Genomic DNA, 24,673 nt, shown 5'->3' on the forward strand with positions numbered 1-24,673 from the left:
GAAATAAATTCTTGGCCTAATCTTTTATTTATTAACACTTTTTTATGGAGCCTAGTCACGTGTGTTTCTTGCAAACAAATAATGTCCAATTGTTCTTTTTTCAATATGTGAAATATCTTCCTCCTTTTTTCCGGGGAGTTGCATCCATTAATATTCCAGCTCAAAAGTTGCAGAGACATCCTGAATAAATCTGTTATTACTCTGGTGGTGTATCTTTTTCTCTGGATCTTCAGGTTCCGAAGGTGGGGATGCAACTAATGGTCCAGGCCCTGGGGGTATTTCAATCCCTTTCTGAAGGTCCTCTCCGTAGGCAATCAAAAATTTATCTCTATCTTCAGCTGTTTTAATTTTAACCTTCTTCCCTCTGAAAGTGAAGGATAGTCCCTGAGGGAATTCCCACCTAAAAATAATTGAGTTGCTCCTCAGCAGTCTGACCAGTTCAAGGTAGGTGGATCTAAGGTCCAGAAGTTGTTTCGGAATATCTTTATAAATTTCAGCTCTTCTGTCCGAAATGTCCAGTGACTTTCCGTAGTGTAGGCCTAATATTTTGTCTCTTTCCTCCTTCGATCTCAAAGTTATCAAACAGTCTCTGGGCTTGTCTTTCCTTGCAAACTTTCCAAGTCTAAAAGCCGATACAACTTTAAAGTCCTTTTCCTCCTCCAAAAGCCAGAATTTAGAGAATTCTTTAGTCAGGAACTCAATTAAGTTTTCTTGTTCAAGTTCTGGTATTGACCTCAATCTTAAGTTATTTTCCCGGTTCCGTAGTTCTATCATCGACAAGTACATCTGCTGCTCACCAACTTGTTTATGCAGTGGTTTCACCTCTTGTTCTAGATTTTCAACTTTTTGACTGGTTGCCTCAGCCAATTTGCGGTTTTCTGCCGTGGCCTCAGACAACTGTCCAATTGATTGTACGTTCAGAGCCACTTGTTCAGTTATTTTATTTAAACAGGCTGCATTTTGGTCAATCTTGGCCGTTTGTTCATCCACTTTCTTGTCCAAAGATTCCAATTTTTCAAAGATTTTCTCTAAAATTGAACCAGATGCTCCTGCAGCCATATCTTCCAGCTGTAATTGCTCAGTTTCTTCTCCCCCTGCCGACGGCAGAGTAGGAACAGAAGATCTACGTGCCTGTGAGGCTAAGGCTAATGTTGTTTGTCTAGTTCTTACTCTGGCCTCCTTTTTTCTTGCACCACTCATTCCAATTTTATCTAGTAGTCAAGGTCAAACTAAGTTGTTCCCATGGGAATAGGCAGCCCAGAGAGTAAACAGTCAAATAGGAGGAAAGGAAAGAGAAAGTAAAATAAAGTCACCACTGTAAATCCAATATCCTCTAGAGGGAGCTCAAAATGTCTTGAGGGAAGAAGCCAAGGCAGTAAAAGTCAATAAAATCCAATTTAGTTTCCAGGAACCCTCAGTTAGCTTGTATTTAGCAGAGTTGGTTTAGAAAGCATTACATTGTCTCTAACAAGTGCCAGAAGTGATGTTTCAGTGTGGCAAGTCCATAAACACTCAGGTTGTAACAAACTTCAGTTACAAAATGTCAAAGTCCGCAGTCTGACAGTTCTATTGTTCAGGCAGTCCAAATACCTGGGCTTCTCAATAAAAATTGTAATTCCGAAAGAAGAAAGTTTAGCACAGTCCAAATAAATGATAAATCAAAAAGATAGGTTAAATCCTCACACTTACGCAAAGGCAGCTTCAGTGAATGCACGGATCAGTTGTTTTTAACGTCTCTTCAAAGGCTCCAAACGTTAAGAACTTTTGCTTTGAAGTTTAAGCAGCAGCGGAAGACGGACTTCCTGTTTACATCTCCCGCTTTTAGCCGAATCTGTCACAATTTAAACTCAATTTTTTACAGTCCTTTCTTACTCACGGGTTGTTGCTTTTTCAGTATCCAATATTTACAGGAAAAAAGGTCAGCGCTCACCGACAGCGGCTGTGCGGCTTCACTCCGCAGGAATAGCGATTGACTCACAGCGCCGCGACCCCCTCCACGATCAGAGGCTCCTTACGGGGTCCCTTCTCTGGCGCCCGCCGAGTCCCACGGCCACAGGCTCTTGCTACCTGTGGTTTTTCGGTGCGGGTCTCCGCTTCGCCGTAGCGGACGACCCGTTTCTGCGGAGCTTCCTCCTCACAGCGCGAGGAGGACCGCCATTGCCGTTCGCGCCACCTCCGGAAGTGCATATCTGACAATTTATAACCTGCCAACACAAAATATACCAAAACAGTACAGAGGAAATTCATTAAAGCGTCACAGAACTTTAGAATCATACAGTTATAGGAACATTAACATAAAATACTGAATAGATAACTCACATGGAATCTCAATATACATATTTCTAAATAAACTTCATATATATACAGGGCTTTTCTAAATGAACTTAATCCATATACTGTGTGTGTGTGTGTGTGTGTGTGTGTGTGTGTGTGTATGCGCGCGCGTGTGTATATATATGTACACACAGACACAGACACATACACATAAAGGGTTTTTTTCTTTTTTTAAAAAAATAGGGTTGTTTTTTTAAAAAAAAAGGTACCTCGGGTTACATACGCTTCAGGTTACAGACTCCACTAACCCAGAAACAGTATCTCAGGTTAAGAACTTTGCTTCAGGATGAGAACAGAAATCATGTGGCAGCAGCGGGAGGCCCCATTAGCTAAAGTGGTACCTCAAGTTAAGAACAGTTTCAGGTTAAGAACAGACCTCCAGAATGAATTAAATTCTTAACCTGAGGTACCACTGTATATCCCACTGTCAACACGTACTCTGTTACATTCATTCACAAAATGAAAAGGAAAATGATAACATAAATATAAAACATAAACATGTAATAATAATAGTCGTGTGTGTATGTGTGTGTGTGACACACACAGACACACAATACGGGGCTTTTTTCAGCCAGAGCTCACCAGAACTCAGTTCCAGCACCTCTCAGGAAGGCATCATTGCCATTCTAAGAGAACAAGGGAGGCATTCCTGGTGAGTTTTGGCACCTTTACACATACACACACACACACACACACACACACACACACACAAATGCATGTTGGTGTGTTATTGAACCTAGAACTATATAGAAAAAGAATTAGACAAGGGCAAAAACCAAAGTGCAAATCACATTCCAATCTGTGTGTTAGTCTAGGAGGTGTGAATGAGGTCAGTTAGGTCAAAAAGGCTTGCTTTAAAATGCGGGCGGCATTAAATTCTTCTCGGTCCATGTTGTCACGGCATCTTGCTCTGTCAGCTCCCTCTGGGTCCTAATGTCTATTGATGTCTCCTGCTCCGCAGCACAACTTGTCAGCTGCTTCCCTCCTCCTCCGAGACACTCACACTGTGAAGTGTCATCTCCCTGTCACAGGTATCATAACTCCTACAGACTAGCTCAACTACTGTGTTGGAATTTGTCCCCTAAGCTTTATATACACACACACTGCACCGAATCTCTGCGCTTGTTTTCATGTGCCAGTGGGTAAAAGCATTTCCAAGCTCTGCCAACTGTAAACATTTTCCCCAGTCCTATTCCTCCCAGGCTTCTCAGCTACACGGAGAGGCGGGCAATCCGTACAATAAATCTGCCCTCGTCTGTTGCAGTGCATTAGTCGCAGGATCCTTAACCGGCGCACAGAACAAAAGCGGTCGCATGTGGGCTTGATCTGGTCCAGTGTGCCCTGGAGAGAGAGATGGAGGGGCCTGGAGCAGCCATTAGCCTGCCATGCCCAAAATGTCAAAGCTGTTGTGGCGACATGTTGTCACCTTCAAATGTAATGCGAAGTGAAATACATGATAAGTGGATAATGCAGTTGGTTGTGCGTGACTTCGCAGTTGCACACGGCAACTTTGCTAAAGAGGATTTTCCTTGGAGGAGACGCTTTTTGTGGAATCAGAGGCGTGACAGAAACATAAGAGGAAGCTGGTCAAATATAGGCTGTGATGGGAGCTGGGAATGGGCAAATTCTTCTATTTTTGGACCATGTCACTTCCATATGTGTTCACCCATAAATCTGTCATGTCCCATTTCCACATCAGTTTGCAATTTCTATTATTATTATTATTATTATTATTATTATTATTATTATTATTATGCTTATGATGATGATTATTATTCTGGTGGTTCCCTCACTGCGAGAAGCCAAGTTACAGGGAACCAGGCAGAAGGCCTTCTCGGTAGTGGCATCCGCCCTGTTGAACGCCCTCCCACCAGATGTCAAAGAGAACAACAACTACCAGACTTTTAGAAGACATCTGAAGGCAGCCCTCTTTAGGGAAGCTTTTAATGTTTGATGCATTACTATATTTTAATATTTGGTTGGAAGCTGCCCAGAATGGCTGGGGAAGCCCAGCCAGATGGGTGGGGTATAAATAATAAATTATTATTACTATTATTTGCAAATCTACACGAAACTTTAATTATTATTCTGAGCACATTTTCTCTAAATCTGCATTTCCAAATGCATTTCCCCTCACAATTGACATTTTCCAATCCTTCTCCTGGATGTCTTCAAACTCCCACTGCTGGGAACTGCAAATGGGGAGAGTGATGTTGCAATCAGGTCCTTGTTGTCAGCTTCCCATAGACATCTGCTTGTCTACTGTGAGAGAACAGTGTGGAATTAGATGGGCCTTTGACCTTATCCATCAGGGCTATTTTTCTGTTCCTATGTGGAGGTGGCATCAGGGGTGTACTGTGGTAATCTTTGGTAATATGGCACCCTGAGTGAGCCCAAAATTTGGCACTCCAAAATGGATCTTCTCAATTATGGATCTTCTCAATTTTGCATAGCATAGGGGGCACAGGGGCAGTTGCCCCAGGTACAAAATGGTTAGGAGTGCAAAATCCTGACACCCAGAGCTGCCTCAGTAAAGCTGCATGCTTTTGTCACTGGTTGAAATGGCTTCTCCATGCAAACCAGGAAGTGACCTCTCCAGACAACGGAATGACTCTTCTTTCCTTATCTCTGTGGTTACAATCTCCTGGTGACGCGGATGCCGTACTTTTGAATGAGGAACATCTTGCACAATTGAGCCAACTTCACAGGTGATATGCAACTGTCATTCATATCTACATAGTCGCCTTCACTTTCGGATAGGGAATACAATAATATGCTGATAACATGTAACAGACAGCAATGATTTGGATCTACTGAGCTCTTGGGAACATGGTGTTCAATCGAGCCAGTTGCGCATGTGGTATGCAGCCATGACTCATTGTTGTGCTTCTGTCCATGCTTCAGGAGGAAGACCATGACACACACAGTTTCGGATCTTAATATGCCTCCGATGCATTCTGTTTCCATTTTGCAAACTCTGAAAATGTGTACCAGAGTTGCAATGCCGGTGTGTGAAACTTCCTGCCCGGCACTGTTGGATCAAGTTGCAGACACAAGGCCAACTCTTTGGGGACTCTGCTTGTGACGTTTGGCCTGCTGATCCTCATTGCTCTGAGTCACCAAACACATAATTAAATAAGGGCCAAGCCCCTGAGTCCAAGTTTGAGGTGTAACGCAAATTAGGAGATCTGTCTGCTTCCGTAATGATCATGCACAGAAGTCTCTACAGAACAGAGAATGAAAGCACTGCTTTCTTTCTGAAGTGCCGCTAATGTCCTCCACTCACCCCCCCCCCCATATTATCCCCTTCAGAAACCTTCCGACTCACCCTGCTGCCGGCTACTGACAAATTCAAGTCTTGACATCCAATTGTCACTTTGGGTGTGTGGCAGTTCAGCTGAGACCTCACTGCTCTGTCTGCTCTGATAACTGTTCGGATCAGAAGAGTAATCAGATCCAGCTTAGCTCAGAAAGTGCCCATTAAATGGGAGAAATGTGACTTGCATTTTCTCCAGACAATTAAGAGGAGAGGCTGCGATCTGATGTGCCTTTGGAAAACACGGAGTCGAGAAGGTTTGGGGGTATTTTTCAAATAATGAAAAGAGCTGTAAATAATCACATTTCTGCCACCAAGTAGCTAATTTGCAAAATGGCTAGCCAACGTTATTCAATTTGGCAACAGCTTTCCTTGCTGTGAATAATTGAGCAGGTCTGCCTGGCTTTAAGGATGGCTTGAGGTGCGGTGACCATCTGGGTAAGGGTGTTGCAACTGGCGATGTGCTGAAAATTTACCCAGTGTTTTCCCCAACCCTCCTCCATTAATTAACAAGAAAAGAAAAGGCACTTGTAAATTATCAGAGCTCATTTTGGTGATATTCTCATGGGTGGTATACAGGGTTGGTCGGTGTCGTGATTACCTTTCCACTGAGGTCAGATTTTGCTTGTGGGCTCCCTGTGGGCATTTGGTTGTGAATATAGTGCTGGATTAGATGGTTCTTTGGCATGATCCATTTTTATTTCCTTACATAACAATGCCAAACCATTTTGTCAGGTTTGACTACTTAGTTAGCTCTTCTATCCCCCAACACAACTTTACAACTATAGAATCAATGAGTTGGAGGGGATCTTGCCATCATCCAGGTCAACCCTCAATCTCATTAGAACATTTTTGGCCAATTTCAGAGGCCGGTGCTGATTTTGCAGGGACCTTGTTGTTGTCTGTGCCCAAAGCATGGGCACTCACAACTCTAGGGCAATGACAAGGAAAAGATATAATCTCAGACCATGAAGCACGAAACAGAGGAGAGTTTAGGGGAATGTGAGCAGTTCGGAGCCTTGGGGAGAGCCACATGGGATCTGCAACTATGATGTTTAGTCAAAGGTGAGAGGTGAGGGAGTGATGAATGTTGACTGAAATTTGAGATGCCAAGATCTGTCACTGCTCCAGAACTTCAAAATCCCTCACAGTTTTTATATGTGAGTTTTGTACTGGGCCAGAGTTCCCTGCCCCTGCTGGGAAACAAAATAGACTGGGGGATATTGTCTTGAGACATGAAAGAGGTCTCAGTTCAAGCTTGAGAATGACCTTGTCATTGATGAGGGTCAATCAAATACAGTGGTACCTCGGGTTAAGAACTTAATTCGTTCCAGAGGTCCATTCTTAACCTGAAACTGTTCTCAACCTGAAGCACCACTTTAGCTAATGGGGCCTCCTGCTGCCACCTTGCCACCACTGCACGATTTCTGTTCTCATCCTGAAGCAAAGTTCTTAACCCGAGGTACTATTTCTGGATTAGCGGTGTCTGTAACCTGAAGCTTCTGTAACCTGAGGTACCACTGTACTGAGGCATAAATAGCTGTTTCAATGAGTCACATTTGCGTGTCGAGTCTCCTGCCCCACGTGAAATGAAGACACAGGACACAGTATTTTAGGTTAATGGGCATGAAAAGGCCACAACTTTATTGATTACAGAATTGAAAGGTATTGGCTTTAGGCATTGGCTCCTAACGACTACCCGGCATGGAGACCGGGAAGGGTTGTCCACAAACTATGGGGGTCCTGTTGAAGTACGCCAACTAGGATCCCACGGGTGTCACCGCTTGGGGGCGTGCCGGAGGCCCTTACCTCCCTAGGTTTCGGACAAGGCAATGCCCCCCCGAGTCCTCTACCGGACTACCCCTTTCATTGGGGGAAGGTGATGGCGCTTCCTTCCCCCCTTTCATTTGCATATCAATTCCCCCTGCCAATGCCTAAGCGCCAATACCGCGGAAGTTGTGACGTTTGCTACGAGGTAGGTGAAAAAACCAAAAGGATTGAAGTGCACCAAGTTGGAAAAATTCCTACCAGGCCCCTTGCGGCGACCAACCGAAGTCCATAGCAAGGTCATAGCTAGCTAAGCCTAAAGGGTGGGTGGGGCGGGAAAAGACCTCTGAGCTGCCCAGGTGGAAAGAGGGCAGTCTCCAGGCGTGCCTGGCCTTAAGTAGGCTCAGGCCCCACCTCCCCGGCCCGCTGATTGGCGGGCCGGCTCGGTGACACGCCCAGGGATTCCCTGCTCGCGCGGGGGCAAAGGCCAGCCCCCGCGCGTGTGTAGGAGGAGATAGCCCGCAACCCCATCTCCTCTGAGTCGGTAATGGCTTTATCCTGAACATATCCTGCAAGGCAGCAGAGGCTTCAGATCAGAGTTTTCTTTCTCCTAGGTGGACTACTTCCCCATCTTCCCCTCACTTCCCTCTACAACAAGTGCAGAACCCGACTTCTTGACCTTTGGATCCACTATTGGTCTCATCCACTCAGTCTCCCAGAGCCTGTCTTCACATGCATAGGAGCCAACTCCTAGGGGCTGAGGGGTCTTCAGCCCCCCCTAAATATTTCAGGGGGCTGCCCCCCAAGCTTATGGGTATTGCCATTCAAATCATGTGTGTGCACACATCATGTGATCAACTATGCAGGGTGGGTCTCACCTGCCCCCCCATTTTATTCAAGTTGGCACACCTGTTCATGTGCAAGGGAAGTTTCTAATTTACTGTGGGTTTGGCAACAATGGTAAAATACCAGGCAGGATGGTTTGCAATAGGTATGCAGACAGCAATGCTTCTCCATACTAGTTGCTGGAAACCACAGGAGGGGAGAATTGCTCTTGTGTTCACATCCTGCTTGTGAGTTTCTCATGGGCATCTGGTTGACAAATTTGAGAACAGGTTGTTGGACTAGATGGGCCAAGGATGATCGAGGATGATGGAAGTTGTAGTACAGCAACATCTGGAGAACTACAGATTCCCAATCTCTGGTTCACAATGAGGGATGAGCCCGCCTGTGTGATGGCCTGGGACTCGGGCTCAGATTCGGGACCAGAGGAGTCTCGGTCTGCACCAGATCCTTTGCCTCAGGCATCATCTGAACCAAGTCTGGGGCCTGATCCTGAAGAGTCCCAGTCTGCACAGGTTCCCCCTGCAACAAACACCAGCTGGGCCGAGTCAGGGGCCTGAGCCTGCTCTGGCTCCAGATGCGGGGATTACCTCGTTGCCTTCAGCTGGGCCATCACTTACAGCTGCTCCACTACCAGTTGGGTCAGGGGAGGCTGAGGCGGCCTCTGGGTCTAGTAACCCACCGACATCTCCCGAGCTGCGGAGACTCAGGTCTGAGAGAAGGAGAGACCTGAGTACTCGCAGGAGGAGTGCTGGCCTTCGGGCGAGACAGGGAGGTGAGTCACCGGGGGATCAGGACCGGCTGCTACCCCGACAAAGATAAAAGGACCCTGCCCCAGGTTGTGGGAGCAACATTGCTGTATGCCAGATCCTGCCCCTGTCCTTGCCTGGTTTCCTGCTTTGACCCAGTCAGACTGACTCCTAGTGGAACCTTAGAATTCTGGACCATACCTGGACCATGGTTCTTGAGTTACCCCTGGGCCCAGCACAGCCTGTCCCCAGTCTGATCATGCCTAATGGGAAACTAGCCTAAACCAAACCAATGTGAGCTTGAAATGCTTGCTCAGAATGCCAGTCTTTGCACGGGCAGGCAAGCCATTGTGTTGTATCTGCTCCCGTTGGGCCAATGAATGTTAATGAAGCGATGGGAAAGGTTGCAAATTTTAGCCATGCTGTGCTGATACCCTGGAAAGGTTCCTTTATTCAGCTTACCTAGGCTTACAGGAGTTGTATGTTCTGCTGTTTCTCGTCTATAAAAACAAAATTCATTTCCCAGGCTCGGAAGGGGGACAAAATCCTCAATGTCCAATAGGATTAGCATTGATCAAATAAGTGATAGAATGTCTACCTCTTCAGCTCCAGTTAACACTTTTCTTGTTTTGTTCCTCCATTTTTATATCCATGTTATAGTCTTTTAAGGACTGGGTTTTGGCTCACAATGGCTACATTATTAATTTTAAAACCAGCCAGACGCCTGACGGCAATTTTGAGTTCACGGATCGCGCACACACACACAAAGTGAAATATGAAAACAATTTGTGTCATCTCCCACCAAGAAGCTTCTGAGTATAAGAGATGCAGGGCTTACTATTTCATTCTGCCGGCTTTCTTTATGATCTAGTTAGCCTCATGTAACCCGATGGAAACAAAAGTTGTTGTGTTTGGCTCACTTGGGTGAGAAGGGCTGGAGCTCAGCGGTAGACCGTCTGCTGTGCATGAGGAAGGTCACAGTTTCAATTCCTGGCATCCCAAGGTTGGGCTGGGAGCAACCCCTCTTTAAAACCACAGGGATCTGCTGACAAGTCAGTGTAGGTGATAATGAGCTAGATGAACCAATGGCATTTGGCAGCTTCATATGCATTAGTCAAAACCTGTAAAAACCCAGCCTTGATGGAACCATACCTAAGAAGGCATCAAGATTCTCTTTTAGTTGATACACACATTGCTACCCATAGCAGATCTTCCTTTGGAAAATGGCCATAGATCAGTGCTAGATCGTTTGCTTACATATAGAAGGTCCAGGTTCAATCCCCAGCATCAACAGGTAGGTCTGGCAAAGGCTCCCTACCTGAAACCCTGGAGGGCCATTGCCTCGGCCCAGCATACCTGAAGGAGCATCTCCACCCCCATTGTTCAGCCCGGACACTGAGGTCCAGCTCCAAGGGCCTTCTGGCGGTTCCCCCACTGTGAGAAGTGAGGTTACAGGGAACCAAGTAGAGGGTCTTCTCGGTAGTGGCGCCCTCCCTGTGGAACGCCCTCCCATCAGATGTCAAGGAAATAAACTACCTGACTTTTAGAAGACATCTGAAGGCAGCCCTGCTTAGGGAAGTTTTGAATGATTTGTTTTATCTCTTTTTTATTATTATTAATATTCTGCTGGGAGACGCCCAGCGTGGCTGGGGAAACCCAGCCAGATGGGCAGGGTATAAATAATGAATGATTAGTAGCAGTAGTATTATTAGACAATATTCAGCTACATGCACCAGTGGTCTGACTCAGTATAAGGCAACTTGTTTTTTAAGAAGGTGGTTTTGGTGGCTTGCTTTGATGTCAAAACCTAATCTCTGGGGTTTGCTTTAGCCTGGCTTAGGTTCAGTCAACCCATGTGCAGGAAGACTAGGCAAAACCTAAGATGCAGTCGAACTGAGCCTAGTTTGTGGTTTCTCACTGCCTTGTGCCTTGTCTTGGAATGTGGGGAGAAAGCTCTGTGTTCTCTTTGGATTGAAGACCTAAGAGAAAAACACAAAGATCCTTACAAGATGCTATCCGCATTTCAACCTTTCCTCAACAGCTGCTGTGCATTGTGCACTGCAAGGATGACGACAGTGATAGTCTTGTTGTTGATGGTGATTTTGAATTTCTTACTTGCTCTTTACCACAAGGCCCCAGTGCAAGTTGCAATGGTATAAAAAGACAGTATTAAAATCTGTAGGAATAATGGAGACGACAGGAGGTTGGATGCAGGTGAGCTGTGCAGAAGCACACTGGCAAGCATGCTCCAAGAAAGCTGCCGGCTAGTTCCACAGAGGCTCCTTTTATTAGCAGAAGTCAACAACTGGAAACAGTAGTGAAACCACTCTGAACATGACGTATTTCCATCTAAGCACATTTCCAGCATTAGCGAATACAGGTGTTTCCCTAAAATGTTTTCTGATACTTGATTACATCTGCGTCCCCGGTCATGCTCCAGCCAAGTGTTATGTCTAGTAACCAAATTTGTGAGAGGACAAACGGTCAGGGGGAAAACCCTGTTTGCTAACCAAGAGGCAGAAGTTCAGGGAGTGTGGGCGCCAGGCTCCTTGGCACACTGTTGCATGCCGGGGCCGGGGTGTGCCTCAGCCCAAGCGGAGCGTTAACTCCACAAAAATAAGTTTAAACAATTCAGAAGGATACAGAAATTCATATTTTCAAAGGCCTGAATATAGTTGTTCAGCTTCAGCATATGATGAAAACTATGTGATCGATGTAAGTGTTAAGTTGTGGGTGAACATATCAGACGACACAGCGATTCTTCAAAACAGCTCTTGTTTATTCACAGGCCAGGACAGAACTGAACTGAAGGGTTCAGTCAGCCTGCTTATATAGAGCTCCAGTACAACGTTACTGTAACAACTTTCTAAAACTATCCAATCACTGAACGTCACTTTCGATCCTTCATTTGCATAACTATCTACAGTATCCCCTTGCTGGCCCAGGGTGAGAACTTCAGTACATAACAGTAAGGCTGTAATGTCTCCCACCCCTAACCCTGGCCTACCCCAGTCCAGGCCCTGAATTGGACTGGGGGCCTTGCACAGCCCCCACAGAAGAGTGGAGAGAGGCTGTCCTGATTCTCTGTCCTCCCAACGGCATGCTTAAACAAGGTTTGAAACATTATTAAACATGCAGTTGGGGTGAGGTAGAGGAAAGAAGGGGTTTTTAAAAAATAAAACAATACCCAACCTCTTCCTAGTGCAGCTCTGCAAAGGGAAAACAGGTCTCCTAACAACTCTCATCACCTTTAGCAAACTACAGCTCCCATAATTCCTTGGGGGAAGCCATGGCTGTTTAAAGCGGCACCACAGTGTTTTCAGTTATAGCATGGATGGGGCTAAGGCAGGGGAGGCCTAACTTTTTCAACCAGTGGACACATTGGCAAACCAGAGAAATTCTTGCACCACATACCACAAAGGCTGCAATACTTATTTCAAGCTGACTGTCTGGGACAGGTTCCTGGAAACACCTTTGCAAGTGCCACTTTTGCAACCTCTAGGCTAGGGACACGAATGACAGAGCAGCAGCTGTTTCTGATGAAATGGGAACACTGGAAAAGGTCAACTAGGAGACACTTGGTTCTTCCCTAACAGAACACAACATTAGGATTCATTCTGAGTTATCTACTGTCCCATATTTTTATCCAATGAATGGTCCAAGTGGGAACGAGGAATTGCTGCTCCAGTTGCCCATTCTCAAGGCTACTGGCCCACGAGTCTAGTAAATCGAATACTGAATTTCAGTGCTGAACAAGCCTCTGGGGAGCTGCTTGAAGTCTCCCAAGCAGAAACCATTTAATCCCGAACCACTCAAAACTACCAACATCTTCTGGCTGGAATTGCACGTTTTAACCATTTGGATAAAGTAATGGAACACAGTATTGTTTTGATCACTTCATTCCCTCCCCTCTTCCCCACTGGGGAGTAGTTGCTGGAAACTACAAAAGGTGACGGGTACAGAATCTGTTAAAATGGGAATTCTGGGCACTTTGTAATATGCCAGATTGTATTAAATTTCATCACGGGGAGAGAGGGGGTGGGGAAGCACACAATCTGTTCTTTCTCTCTTCCTCTCTCTCTCTTTTTTTCTCTCTCTCCATAAATCTTCTTAAGTTTTTAGAGCTGATCCAGTTCATGTTAGGCTAACAGATTTGGAAGAGCTTTTTCAGTAGGTGAAAAGGCAGTTGCTTCTTGTTGAAACGAGTGATATGCAAAAGAGAAACCTGTCTAAATGTCATTGCGTTTGCTGGTTCCTTTCCCCCCATTTCAGCAGATGGAGAAAAAATGTATACCGGCAGAAAATCTCTTTCCTGCCATCACCATTCCTTCAGGTCCTATTGCACTTCTTTCGCTATTGGTGTTGACTTGCTCTGCAGTGCTTCGTGACATGAACAAATTGAAGGGGTTTAGGTGGGTGGGTGGGTTACAGTTTGTTTATTTGCTTGCTTGCTTATTTGTTTTGGATATCTGTCCCCAACTTCCTCCTGAAATAGCACTCAAGGCCACTTACAAAAAGAAAATTTCACAACAGAATAGCACAGTAGTGCTACTGCCTGCAGATAAATGGGTGCAGATCTCTTTCTTTCCTACCCCTCTCACCCTATATATTACTGACCTCCATTCTCCCTGTTTGGAATTCCAAAAAGCCCCTGGGCTTGCAGGCAATTTGGCAAACGTAACTCAAGCTGGAGGCTCTTCTGTGCCTATGTGTTCCATCCACTGAGTGAATTTTTCCTCTGTCTGTTTGTTTGGCTGTTTACCTGCTATGTACAAGGCCCGAAGTAAGAAAAAACAAAACCTCCCTGTTCCTTTCTCCCTCTAGTTATGCACTTATTTTGTCCAGTTTCCTCCATAAAGTGTTGTTGGGAATTTATTTTCCTTCTGGACTCTCTGGTCTGCATTATTGAAGTGACTTTGCCAGTAGCCGGTGCCCATTGAAACTGGTAGGGCAGGAGGCAGAAAGACCAACAGCAGGGCAATGTCACCTAAAAGATTGGCTGGACCCAATGAGAGGCAGAGACAACAAATTCTAGTTGTATCCCAATCCTCCTCTCTGTCAAGTTCTACAAAGGCAACAATGGAACTGCAGAGGGAACTGACAGGTAGTATAAGAAGGCAGACAGGCAGAGGCTGATTTAGGGCAGTTTAGAGGCTGATTTAGGGATGCCACAACTATAGCTCAGTTGGATAGACGATGGTGCTGATAATGCCAAGGTTGCAGGTTCAATCCCCATATGGGACAACTGCATTTTTGCATTGCAGGGGGTTGGACTAGATCAGGGGCCAGCAACCTTTTTCAGCCGTGGGCCGGTCCACCATCCCTCAGACCATGTGGTTCTCTGGACTATATATATATATATATATATATATTTGCTTTCGTAGATTTTCACGGGTACAGGAATGCAGGTTTTGGTGTCCTCGGGTGTCTTCCCGTGTAAAAGTTGGGGTGTCTAGGCGACGTTTCGACGAGGTCTCACTCGTCATCTTCAGGCTGGTGCTTTCGGCTTCTTGTTACTGGAACAGAGCGGGATCTCAATGTTTGAGTTCCTATAAATACTGTAGAGGGGGTGTGGTGTCTAGCCTCCAATGTTCTGGGCAGAGAGGAAGTTCCCAGGCTAGTGTGCCTTTTCTTCTTTTGTTCCTTAATTACTTGAGAGATACCTTGAGTGATTTCTTGAGTGATATCCTGAGTACCACTTAGGTGGGTCATTAGGTGTGGATTAGTTGCTAAAGTCTTTGTGTCTTGACCTCTTGAACTTTGTGAAGAGTTTTCCTGAGAAGATGGCTGTATTGCACTTAGTTGTGCTTTGGCTTGGCTTCGTGTATAGGGGCGAGCTGTGGTTTTGTGGCTTGTGTCAGCCAGATCTGTGTAGGGATTGCAGGGGGGTGCAGCATCCGGAGGTGCCACCATGGATTGGCTACTGGATGGTGTCAGTAATTCATCTGTGGAGAGGGTCTGGGTTTGGGTCTGGTGTGGTTGATTGGTGTTGGCGTTCTGTGTGCCTCTGGATCTGGTGTCAGTTTTTGTGGGGAGGGCTAATTTCCAGATGTCTGGCAAGCGGGATGTGTCGTCACGCTTGTTCATGTTGTGAGGGTGTTTCTCTATCTCGATGGCTTCCATGATTATTCTCTTGTGGTGATGTTCCGTGTTAAAGACACGAAATTAATTTTGCAGATTCCAAATTGCTCTTTAACACGGAACATCACCACAAGAGAATAATTAGCCCTCCCCACAAAAACTGACACCAGATCCAGAGGCACACAGAACGCCAACACCAATCAACCACACCAGACCCAAACCCAGACCCTCTCCACAGATGAATTACTGACACCATCCAGTAGCCAATCCATGGTGGCACCTCCGGATGCTGCACCCCCCTGCAATCCCTACACAGATCTGGCTGACACAAGCCACAAAACCACAGCTCGCCCCTATACACGAAGCCAAGCCAAAGCACAACTAAGTGCAATACAGCCATCTTCTCAGGAAAACTCTTCACAAAGTTCAAGAGGTCAAGACACAAAGACTTTAGCAACTAATCCACACCTAATGACCCACCTAAGTGGTACTCAGGATATCACTCAAGAAATCACTCAAGGTATCTCTCAAGTAATTAAGGAACAAAAGAAGAAAAGGCACACTAGCCTGGGAACTTCCTCTCTGCCCAGAACATTGGAGGCTAGACACCACACCCCCTCTACAGTATTTATAGGAACTCAAACATTGAGATCCCGCTCTGTTCCAGTAACAAGAAGCCGAAAGCACCAGCCTGAAGATGACGAGTGAGACCTCGTCGAAACGTCGCCTAGACACCCCAACTTTTACACGGGAAGACACCCGAGGACACCAAAACCTGCATTCCTGTACCCGTGAAAATCTACGAAAGCAAATATATATATATATATATATATATATATATATATATATGGGGGGGGGTTATCGAATTCCTATGCCCCACAAATAACCCCGAGGTGCATTTTAAATAAAAGCACACATTCTACTCATGTAAAAAACACCAGGCAGGCCCCACAAATCACCCAGAGATACATTTAAAATAAAAGGACAGCTTCTACTCATGTAAAAACACACTGATTCCCAGACCATCCACGGGCTGCATTGAGAAGGCAATTGGGCTGCATCCAGCCCCCGGGCCTTAGGTTGCCTACCCCTGGACTAGATTATCCTCAGGGTCCCTTCCAACTCTACAAGAAGGGAGCAAGAGAGGTGGGGTGCCAAATTTCGACACTGTACCGGGCGCCGCTGAAATTTGAGATCCCAAGGTCCGCCACTGAGGCATCTGAGGCTTGGCTGAGGGCAGACTGATGTTGGTGGGGAGTTTGCCAGAATGGACCAGCCTCTGCTGCAAGAAACTTTTGAAATTAGTGTCCCATTGTTTGGGAAAACATCTGCAACACACATGAAAGTCCATTTTTCCACAATGATTCCCCCTTCCCTATTATTCTCTCCCACATAATTGCAATTAAATATACATGTTCTCTCAGAAATTCTCCTCCACCGCTGGGATTATTCAGATGAAAAGTTAATTAGGCATAGCTTATATACGACAAGTATTTGGGAACGGAGATGTCTTGATTGCAATGCTGTGGCATGTTTTTTTTCCCCTCTGCAGCCCCTCCAGCACATACACACAAACTGCAATGTGCAGCTATACCATTCCCAACTGAACGAATTTGGTTCCTTTTTTCTCAGGGCTGGAATTACGCTGCAAGAGAGGGGGCTAGTCCCACCCCGTTTTCTTTTTTTCTTCAATGCCGAAATTCATAACACCTCGCTAAGAGCACTCATCCTTTCCAAAGCGTTTCCCCCTCGTCTTAGGTGAGGCAGCTTACCGATCTGCCTGCGAAAGCAACTCTGCTTCAAGCTGTTTCACACATTGGAGGCAGCAGCTGTGTTTCATCTGATGCCCAAACGATTCAAGCGGCCGAGAAATTTGGGAAATGGCTACTGAGCTCAACACTTCAGAGGCCAACAATTCAACAGCACTTCCCCCTGCTGTGGGCCGTAGGTGCTGAGTGTCGTGGAAGGATGGAGAAAATGAGGCCCTCCGTATGTGGTTGGGCCACAGCTCCCATCCCAAACCCTCCAAGGATCCCTATTTTCCGGGGACAGCCCGCTTTTCCTTAGGTAAAGGTAAAGGGACCCCTGACCATTAGGTCCAGTTGTGGCCGACTCTGGGGTTGCTGCGCTCATCTCACTTTATTGGCCGAGAGAGCCGGCGTACAGCTTCTGGGTCATGTGGCCAGCATGACTAAGCCGCTTCTGGCGAACCAGAGCAGCGCACGGAAACACCATTTACCTTCCCGCTGGAGTGGTACCTATTTATCTACTTGCACTTTGACGTGCTTTCGAATTACTGGCAGGAGCAGGGACCAAGCAACGGGAGCTCACCCCATTGCAGGGATTCGAACCGCTGACCTTCTGATCAGCAAGTCCTAGGCTCTGTGGTTTAACCCACAGCGGCACCCACGTCCCTTATTTTCATCGGCGAAATGTTGGAGGGTATGGAGTTATGCGACCCCTGAGCCAAGGAGATAAGTAACTTTGCAGTCTTTAGAAGACATCTGAAGGCAATGGAAAATGAGTGAGGTCCCAACCAAAGAAGAATGGCAACTTAAACTGATGGAATATGCACAGCTAGCATATAGAATAAGAGAACAAGAAGAATGCGCGTTTAAAGAAGACTGGAAAATGTTTACTGAATATATGGATAAAAATTGTGTTCATTTAAAAACTCAGGTAGCATTAAGATAAATTCAACAGTGTTAATAGGTTTTGATGGGTGTAACCATGGATTATGGAATGGTTTAGTTCATGTAAAATATGCAGGGATGTATGGTATGTGCCCAATGCTTAAAGCCAAGATCTTCCTACATCTGAAAGTTTAATAAAGTTGTGGCCAATTTTAATCCCATAACACGTTGTCACGAGTCATTATTCCACCCAGGTGTCACCTGGGGTCGGGGGGGGGGGCTCTCCGCCTGGGCACGCAACATTAGGATACCAGAGACGCACCCTTCCTGGCCTCTAGTCCGTAGCATGGCAATGCTATATGCAAATAGAGCCATATGTATGGAAATGAATGGCGAGACCCAGAGAGAACACATGTAAGCACTTTACCCATTGGGATAATGGTACATGTTCCAGCTCACAGGAGCCTATCCAATTGCAAAATGAACAGAAATGCTATAAAATCACAATTGCCCTTTTCTTTTGTCCTCAGAACAGCTTTGTGAGAGGGGTGGTTGTTGCTGTTGTTGTTTTTAAGAAGGAAAATGAGGCTGAAACCAGATGTTTTGCCTGAATATCTCTGAAATGTATCTACAGCAAAGGAAAGGCTGGAATCTGATTCATCCAGTTTTAAGTCCCCACATCTTGCACACTGAATCAGTACTGCTACCACTGCTAATATCATTAGGTGGTATGCAACTAGGTTTTTCTCAGAGCGTACCCATTGAAATGACTTACTCAACCTCACTCATTTCAGTGCGTCTGAGTAAAACTTAGCTGTATAACACCCTTCTTATTATTTCATTTATGAATCACTTCCCGCAAATTACCCCGAAGCATTTTGCAATATAATAAAAATATATAAAAAACAATTCTATATAGACTGCTAAAACAACTGCACATATAAAAATATATTTTTTAAAACAACACAGTTTTAAACCACATTTGCACATATATAAAATCAAATCCAATACAGACTTCAATGGGGATTAAAAAAACACCTGCATTTAGAAGGCTTGCTGGAAGAAGAGGTTTGGATTTGATATCCCGCTTTATCACTACCCGAAGGAGTCTCAAAGCGGCTAACGTTCTCCTTTCCCTTCCTCCCCCACAACAAACACTCTGTGAGGTGAGTGGGGCTGAGAGACTTCAGAGAAGTGTGACTAGCCCAAGGTCACCCAGCACTGCATGTGGAGGAGTGGGGAAGCGATCCCGGTTCACCAGATTACGAGACTACCACTCCTAACCACTACACCACACTAGCAGGTGCCAGAAAGAACAGAGAATGCACTTATCAGATAGGCAGTGGCAAGGAGTTCCAAAGGGTACATGCCCCCACACTTAATGCCTGATCCTGACTCTTTGCAGTTGCATAAAATGATGGCACTGCCTAGATTATCACCCCTTAGGAACCTTATTGCTAATGTCTTTGTGTGTGTTTTCGTCTTCTTCTTCTCTCTCAGGAAACTATGGCGAAAGTGGAATGGAAGCTTTCAAAGACATGTCAGGCAAGGAAGGGGTCTGCATTGCCCATTCCTACAAGATCTACAGCAACGCCGGCGAGCAGAGCTTTGATAGGCTATTGGAGAAGCTGAGAAGCCATTTGCCCAAGGCAAGAGTTGTGGTGTGCTTCTGTGAGGGCATGACAGTACGAGGGCTGCTGATGGCTATGAGGCGCTTGGGCCTTACTGGAGAATTCCTGTTGCTGGGCAGGTGAGTAAATCTGCAGATAATTGCTGCCTTTTTCATGGGAGTGCAAAATTCATTTTTAGTCTGCGCTGTTCAAATGAGTTGCGTGAAGTTCAGTCGGTGAAATCAAACATGCAAAGCTGTGAAATAGTACAGAATTCAAAAGCAAGGATTTGGATATTGCACAGACATTTGCAAGCGTTAGATAGCTGTGCAAGCGTTAGCTAATATTTCTGGAAATGTTGGAAGCAGATGCAAACTCCTTCAATTGAATCCAATGAAGGTCTTGCCTGCATTGTGATACTCATCCAGTTCCCATTGAATTATCTGAATATGCAGATGGGGTTAAAAATTCAACTATATGTAAATGACTTGAGCTGAACTGGGAACCATGGTCTTTTCTGTTTGTTTGTTTGTTTGTTTGTTTGTTTGTTTGTTTGTTTTTAAAATAACATTTAGCAGAAACACAATGAGCTTCTTAAATAGACTTGATTATATCTTTCAAGATCAAACCTATGCATAAATCAGAGCTGGCTGGTTATTATAATCCAGATAGAAAATAAACTTGTATTGACCAAACATTGTCTGAGAAATTAACAAAGCAGATTTTTTTATTGACTTGGAAGGAGTACTTGACAAAAGAGTTTCTTTTCTGTTTTCCCTTACCAAGAGGATGGATTAACAATAGCATGTAAAGCAAAAGTTCTATCTGGCTCAGGTAAAGTGAGGGTGTGCGTGTTTGCAGAGGATAGATCTTGGTGCCCCTATAAATTGTATATGATATAAGTGAATAACCCCAATATATCTGTCTTGCTATATGAAGAACAATCCATTTATCTGCATTGGCTATCTTTGAGGGTGTTGGGTCTTAACAATGTAAGTGATATAAATGAGTAAGTCCAAAGTTATTGTTGCTAGCTTTTCATAAGATGTTGTAAAGGTAAAAGGTAAAATCGTCGAGATAGTGGATGGAGGTAGGAAGGCACTTCCCCACGCAAAATAAATTGTGGGTATAGATTCTGTTTGAATGCCCATTTTGATGTAATATTGCACTCCTTGTACATTGGGCTTAGGCTGCCCATAAGAATTGGAAGGGTAAAACTGCTTCACTTCCTTAAGTGATACGGTAGTCTGTGAGAGACTGTGATGATGAAAAGGGTTAATAATGCAGAACGAACAGATGGTTGGCTCTGGGAATCACCTCCTGTGGTGCTCTATGGCTCCCTGGCTACATGTTGGATGTTGCATGGAATACCCCCTAGACAGGTTGGCAGAGGCCTAATACAGCGGCGCAAACTTGGGTGACGCACTGTGGGTGCCCAGCACACAAGCACCACACTATGGCATCTCCATTCCTCTGGTTTTATATCTTTAAGATGGGATCCTGTAGCAGGAGGTACTGGCAAGCATTTCCTTGCATGACTGAAGAGTTGGCCAATTACAGGTCTGTTGCTCACAATCTAAAGTTTTATACAGAGGAGACAACTGGAGGAGAAGATGGGGCAGGAATAAACAGCGATGCAATATTCAATATATACATACTTGAGTCTTTTGATAGACAACCGAGTCTCTCCTAGCTTCATAGTGCTGGGGAAATCGAGCTGGGCTGTTTTCCAGCCCCACTTGACAGCCACACATGGGATCAGCTGTTTTTCAGGAGTTGTAATATAGTGCTAGACTGAATACAGAAGCTGGGAGCAGATCCAGCCTGTTTATGACCACTGCTTCAGGCAGGAGAAATGATTCAAGCCTCTTACTCCCCATCAATGAACAGGAAGTGCAGATCAGTAAGGGGTCGTGTAATGGAACGCTGCTGTTTGTTTATATTGGAGCAATAAAACTTTGACTGGATAGTTACTGTTGGTTTTCCCTTGCTGGGGAAGAAAAAAGAAACTGAAATGGATATCCACAACCAAATCCTAATTCGGTAAAAATCTGCATACTTGCAAGGAGCATTTGCCAGGGGAGAACAAAGCATTTTGTTTTTTATTTGTACAGTAGTTGTTGCATTACCTCCCAAAACCAAATTCAAAAGAGAGAGAAAAAGGACTTCCACAACAGTCTTGGTATCAACTAGGAGCCTAGGAACCAGACTTATATTGAGTCAGACTATTGGTCTATCTAGCTCAGTGGCTGTTTGGGGTCTCAGATAGGAGGAGTCTCTCCTTTTCCTACCCGGAGATGCCAAGAGCTGAATTTGGGACCTTCTGCATCAAAGCAAATGTTCTAGCACTGAGCCACAGCCCTTCCTTACTTCCTAGAAGGGAGACAGTGGAACAGATTGCCTTGGGAGGAGGTGCACACTCCATCGCTGGAAATACTTAAGCTGAAGCTGAACAGTCACCTGTCAGGTGGGCTGTGCTTGTATCCTGTATTTTAGTTAATCCACCAAGGAAGGAGTGTGATGACCTCTGTGGCCCCTTTCAGCTCTAAATTTCCTGTCTCTGTAGCTCCTAGCAACTCACACTATCAACATGTTAAGATGCCATCTCCCCAAGGACAAAAAAGAGGGACAAAATGGGGTTGATGGTTTTCCAGAGAATTGTAATGGAAAGTACTATAGGGATGGTCCATGATACATAGGAACAGTTGGAAAGTGTGTGTGCTGATTCGGTTTTTCTTCCTGTTCCTCTTTATTCCCAGCCTCCTCTGCCTCTTCTCACAGGCCCATTTCTTTTACGGTTTTAATTCCTCTAGTTAGGTGGCTTTGTAATGGAATTGCATTTTATGAATGCCAAGAGCTGCGTTGGGGGAGCACTCGTCAAAGAGCGGGATGTGAATCTTGAAGAATACATGAATAGATGTTTTCACACAGCGATCATTTTCAGGGCTCTGAGAGAATCACTAGTGCGCCACCAAGAAATTAATCAATACCAAGAGACCCACAGGAGATATAGGACCCATAGGGAAGAGGCCATCCCACTGTCTATTTCAAAGGGTCGCTGATATGCTTCCTTTCATCCCCTCTTCTACTCCTCCTTCACCTTAGAAATATAGGAAGATGCTATCAAGATCAGTATTGTCTGAACTGCACCGGCAGCAGCTCTCCAGGGTGTCAGACATGGGACATCCCCAGTCTTACTAGGAGATGCCTGGGATTGAACCTGGGACCTTCTGCATGCAAAGCAGATGCTCTACCACTGAGCTATGGCCCTTCCTATGTGCATAGGGGCATAAGAAGCTGCCTTATATTGAGTCAGGCCCAATGGTCCATCCAGTTCCATATTGCCTATATTGGCAGGCAGCAGATCTCTAGCAGGGCTGGATTAAACCATGTGGAGGCCCCTAGGCAGTCAAAATCTTGGGGACCCCTTCACAATGATGTCGGTTTCTGAGTTAATGGGGGTTTCTCTTCCAAAATCAAATTCTTTCAAGTCTGAATCAATATTATTTCGATCCATTGTCGTGGGGCCCCTAAAAGGGGTGGGGCCCATAGGCCAGATCGTACTCTGACTATTTGATAATCTGGCATTGATCTCCAGGGTTTCCGGAAGGGTTTTCCCCAGATCTACCTCAAGATGCTGGGAATTGAACTTGGCAGATGTTCTATTACTGAGCTATGGCCAATGATGATGATGATGATGATGATGATGCAATTTGTATTACATTACTCAAAACCAAAGATCTTCCCAAAGAGGCTCACAATCAAAGGGTTCTAAATGAAGAATACAATAAAATAGACTTTTCCCAACCTTCCAGCTGTTTTGGACGACAACTCTCATCCTGGCTAGAGCTGATGGGAGTTGTCGTCCAAAACAGCTGGAGGTCATCACTAGGTTGGGGGAAGGCTCCAATAAAACAGCATCATGTGAATCCCATCTGTAGAGTTGCATGTGAAAGTTAAGAGCGGAAAATTAAGTAGGACTAGAAGGCTGATCGCCGAAGAATTGATGCTTTCGATTTATTGTGCTGGAGGAGACTCTTGAGAGTCCCATGGACTGCAAGAAGATCAAACCTATCCATTCTGAAGGAAATCAGCCCTGAGTGCTCACTGGAAGGACAGATCCTGAAGCTCCAATACTTTGGCCACCTCATGAGAAGAGAAGACTCCCTGGAAAAGGCCCTGATGTTGGGAAAGATTGAGGGCACAAGGAGAAGGGGATGAAAGAGGACGAGATGGTAGGACAGTGTTCTCGAAGCTACCAGCATGAGTTTGACCAAAGGCAAGTTTGTGGAAGGCAGTGGAAGACAGAAGTGCCTGGCATGCTCTGGTCCATGGGGTCACAGAGAGTCGGACACGACTAAACGACTAAACAACAACAAAAACAGTGCTGAATACCATCCTATGCTTGTCTATCCCTTGTTTCTAGTGCACATAAACATAAATGCCTGCCCATGGACATTAAGTGCACAAGTTGTTATTTCAGAGTGTGGCGTGGCTGCAAAATAAGCTGATAACACATTGCATTAAGCACCTCATTGGCTTTTTAAATGGTGAAGAAGGAGTTGTTGTTTTCCAAACCAAGTGAAAACAGGAGACAGGCAGAACCTTCCCCAATGTTTAAAGAAGGGGGACATAGGCAATGAAACTAGGTTTGAGAACAGCGGGTTCTCCAAGAGGATACTTGTTCTCCCATCTGTGAAATGTTGAAGGCTATGCTTATATATTTACAAAATCTAATTTATCAGCTGTCCACTTGCCGGAGTCCTCTGAGTGACATGTGAAGTAAAAACAAATTAAGAATCACCATTGCAATAGAGCAAATTAAGACACAGCAAAGGAGACAGTCATGCAATCAACCCTTTAAAACAGAGACTAAGAAATTAAAACATTGCAGCAATGAACAATTGAAATAGAGTTTTTTAAAATAAAAATCAAGAGCTAAATAACATATTGTAACATTTTGTTTGATGGTATGTTGTGCTTTTAGCAGGAGTTTTACCCAGTTTATGGTTTGGATTATTTACTAAAAGCATTTATTAAAAGACATCTGAAACTTTAACCTTACCAATTTTTAACAATATAATAAGCCAACTGAAGACAACTGTGTTGGTCACCCAGCACATTATTCCGATCGCCAAAGAGGAAGTTAACATTCGATGTGGCTCCAGGAAGTAGAATGTGTTCCTGAAAAAGAAAAAAAAAATTAGCTGCCTTATGAACATATTGCTGGAGAAATCAGGAGGTTACTAATTGAGTTCAAACTAAATGAATTTGATTCCTCGTTAGCTGAGCAAATTACACCATCCTGGAATCCAGACCTTATTAGTCACTGAGATGTTT

The 24,673-nt window shown here is 45.0% G+C and overlaps 1 protein-coding gene across 5 annotated transcripts in view; it reads left to right on the plus strand.

Annotated features, from left to right (window-relative positions):
- Positions 1-24,673, plus strand: part of GRM5 (glutamate metabotropic receptor 5) — a 285,519-nt gene that overhangs the window by 107,612 nt on the left and 153,234 nt on the right. For all 5 annotated transcript variants that reach the window (XM_083736139.1, XM_083736140.1, XM_083736138.1 and 2 more), the window contains exon 3: positions 19,224-19,473. In XM_083736139.1, coding sequence (XP_083592265.1) covers positions 19,224-19,473 — 250 coding nt within the window. The remainder of the gene's footprint in view (positions 1-19,223; positions 19,474-24,673) is intronic.

This window comes from Podarcis gaigeae (assembly GCF_964106915.1).
Source record: "Podarcis gaigeae genome assembly, chromosome: 4".
NCBI lineage: Eukaryota > Metazoa > Chordata > Lepidosauria > Squamata > Lacertidae > Podarcis > Podarcis gaigeae.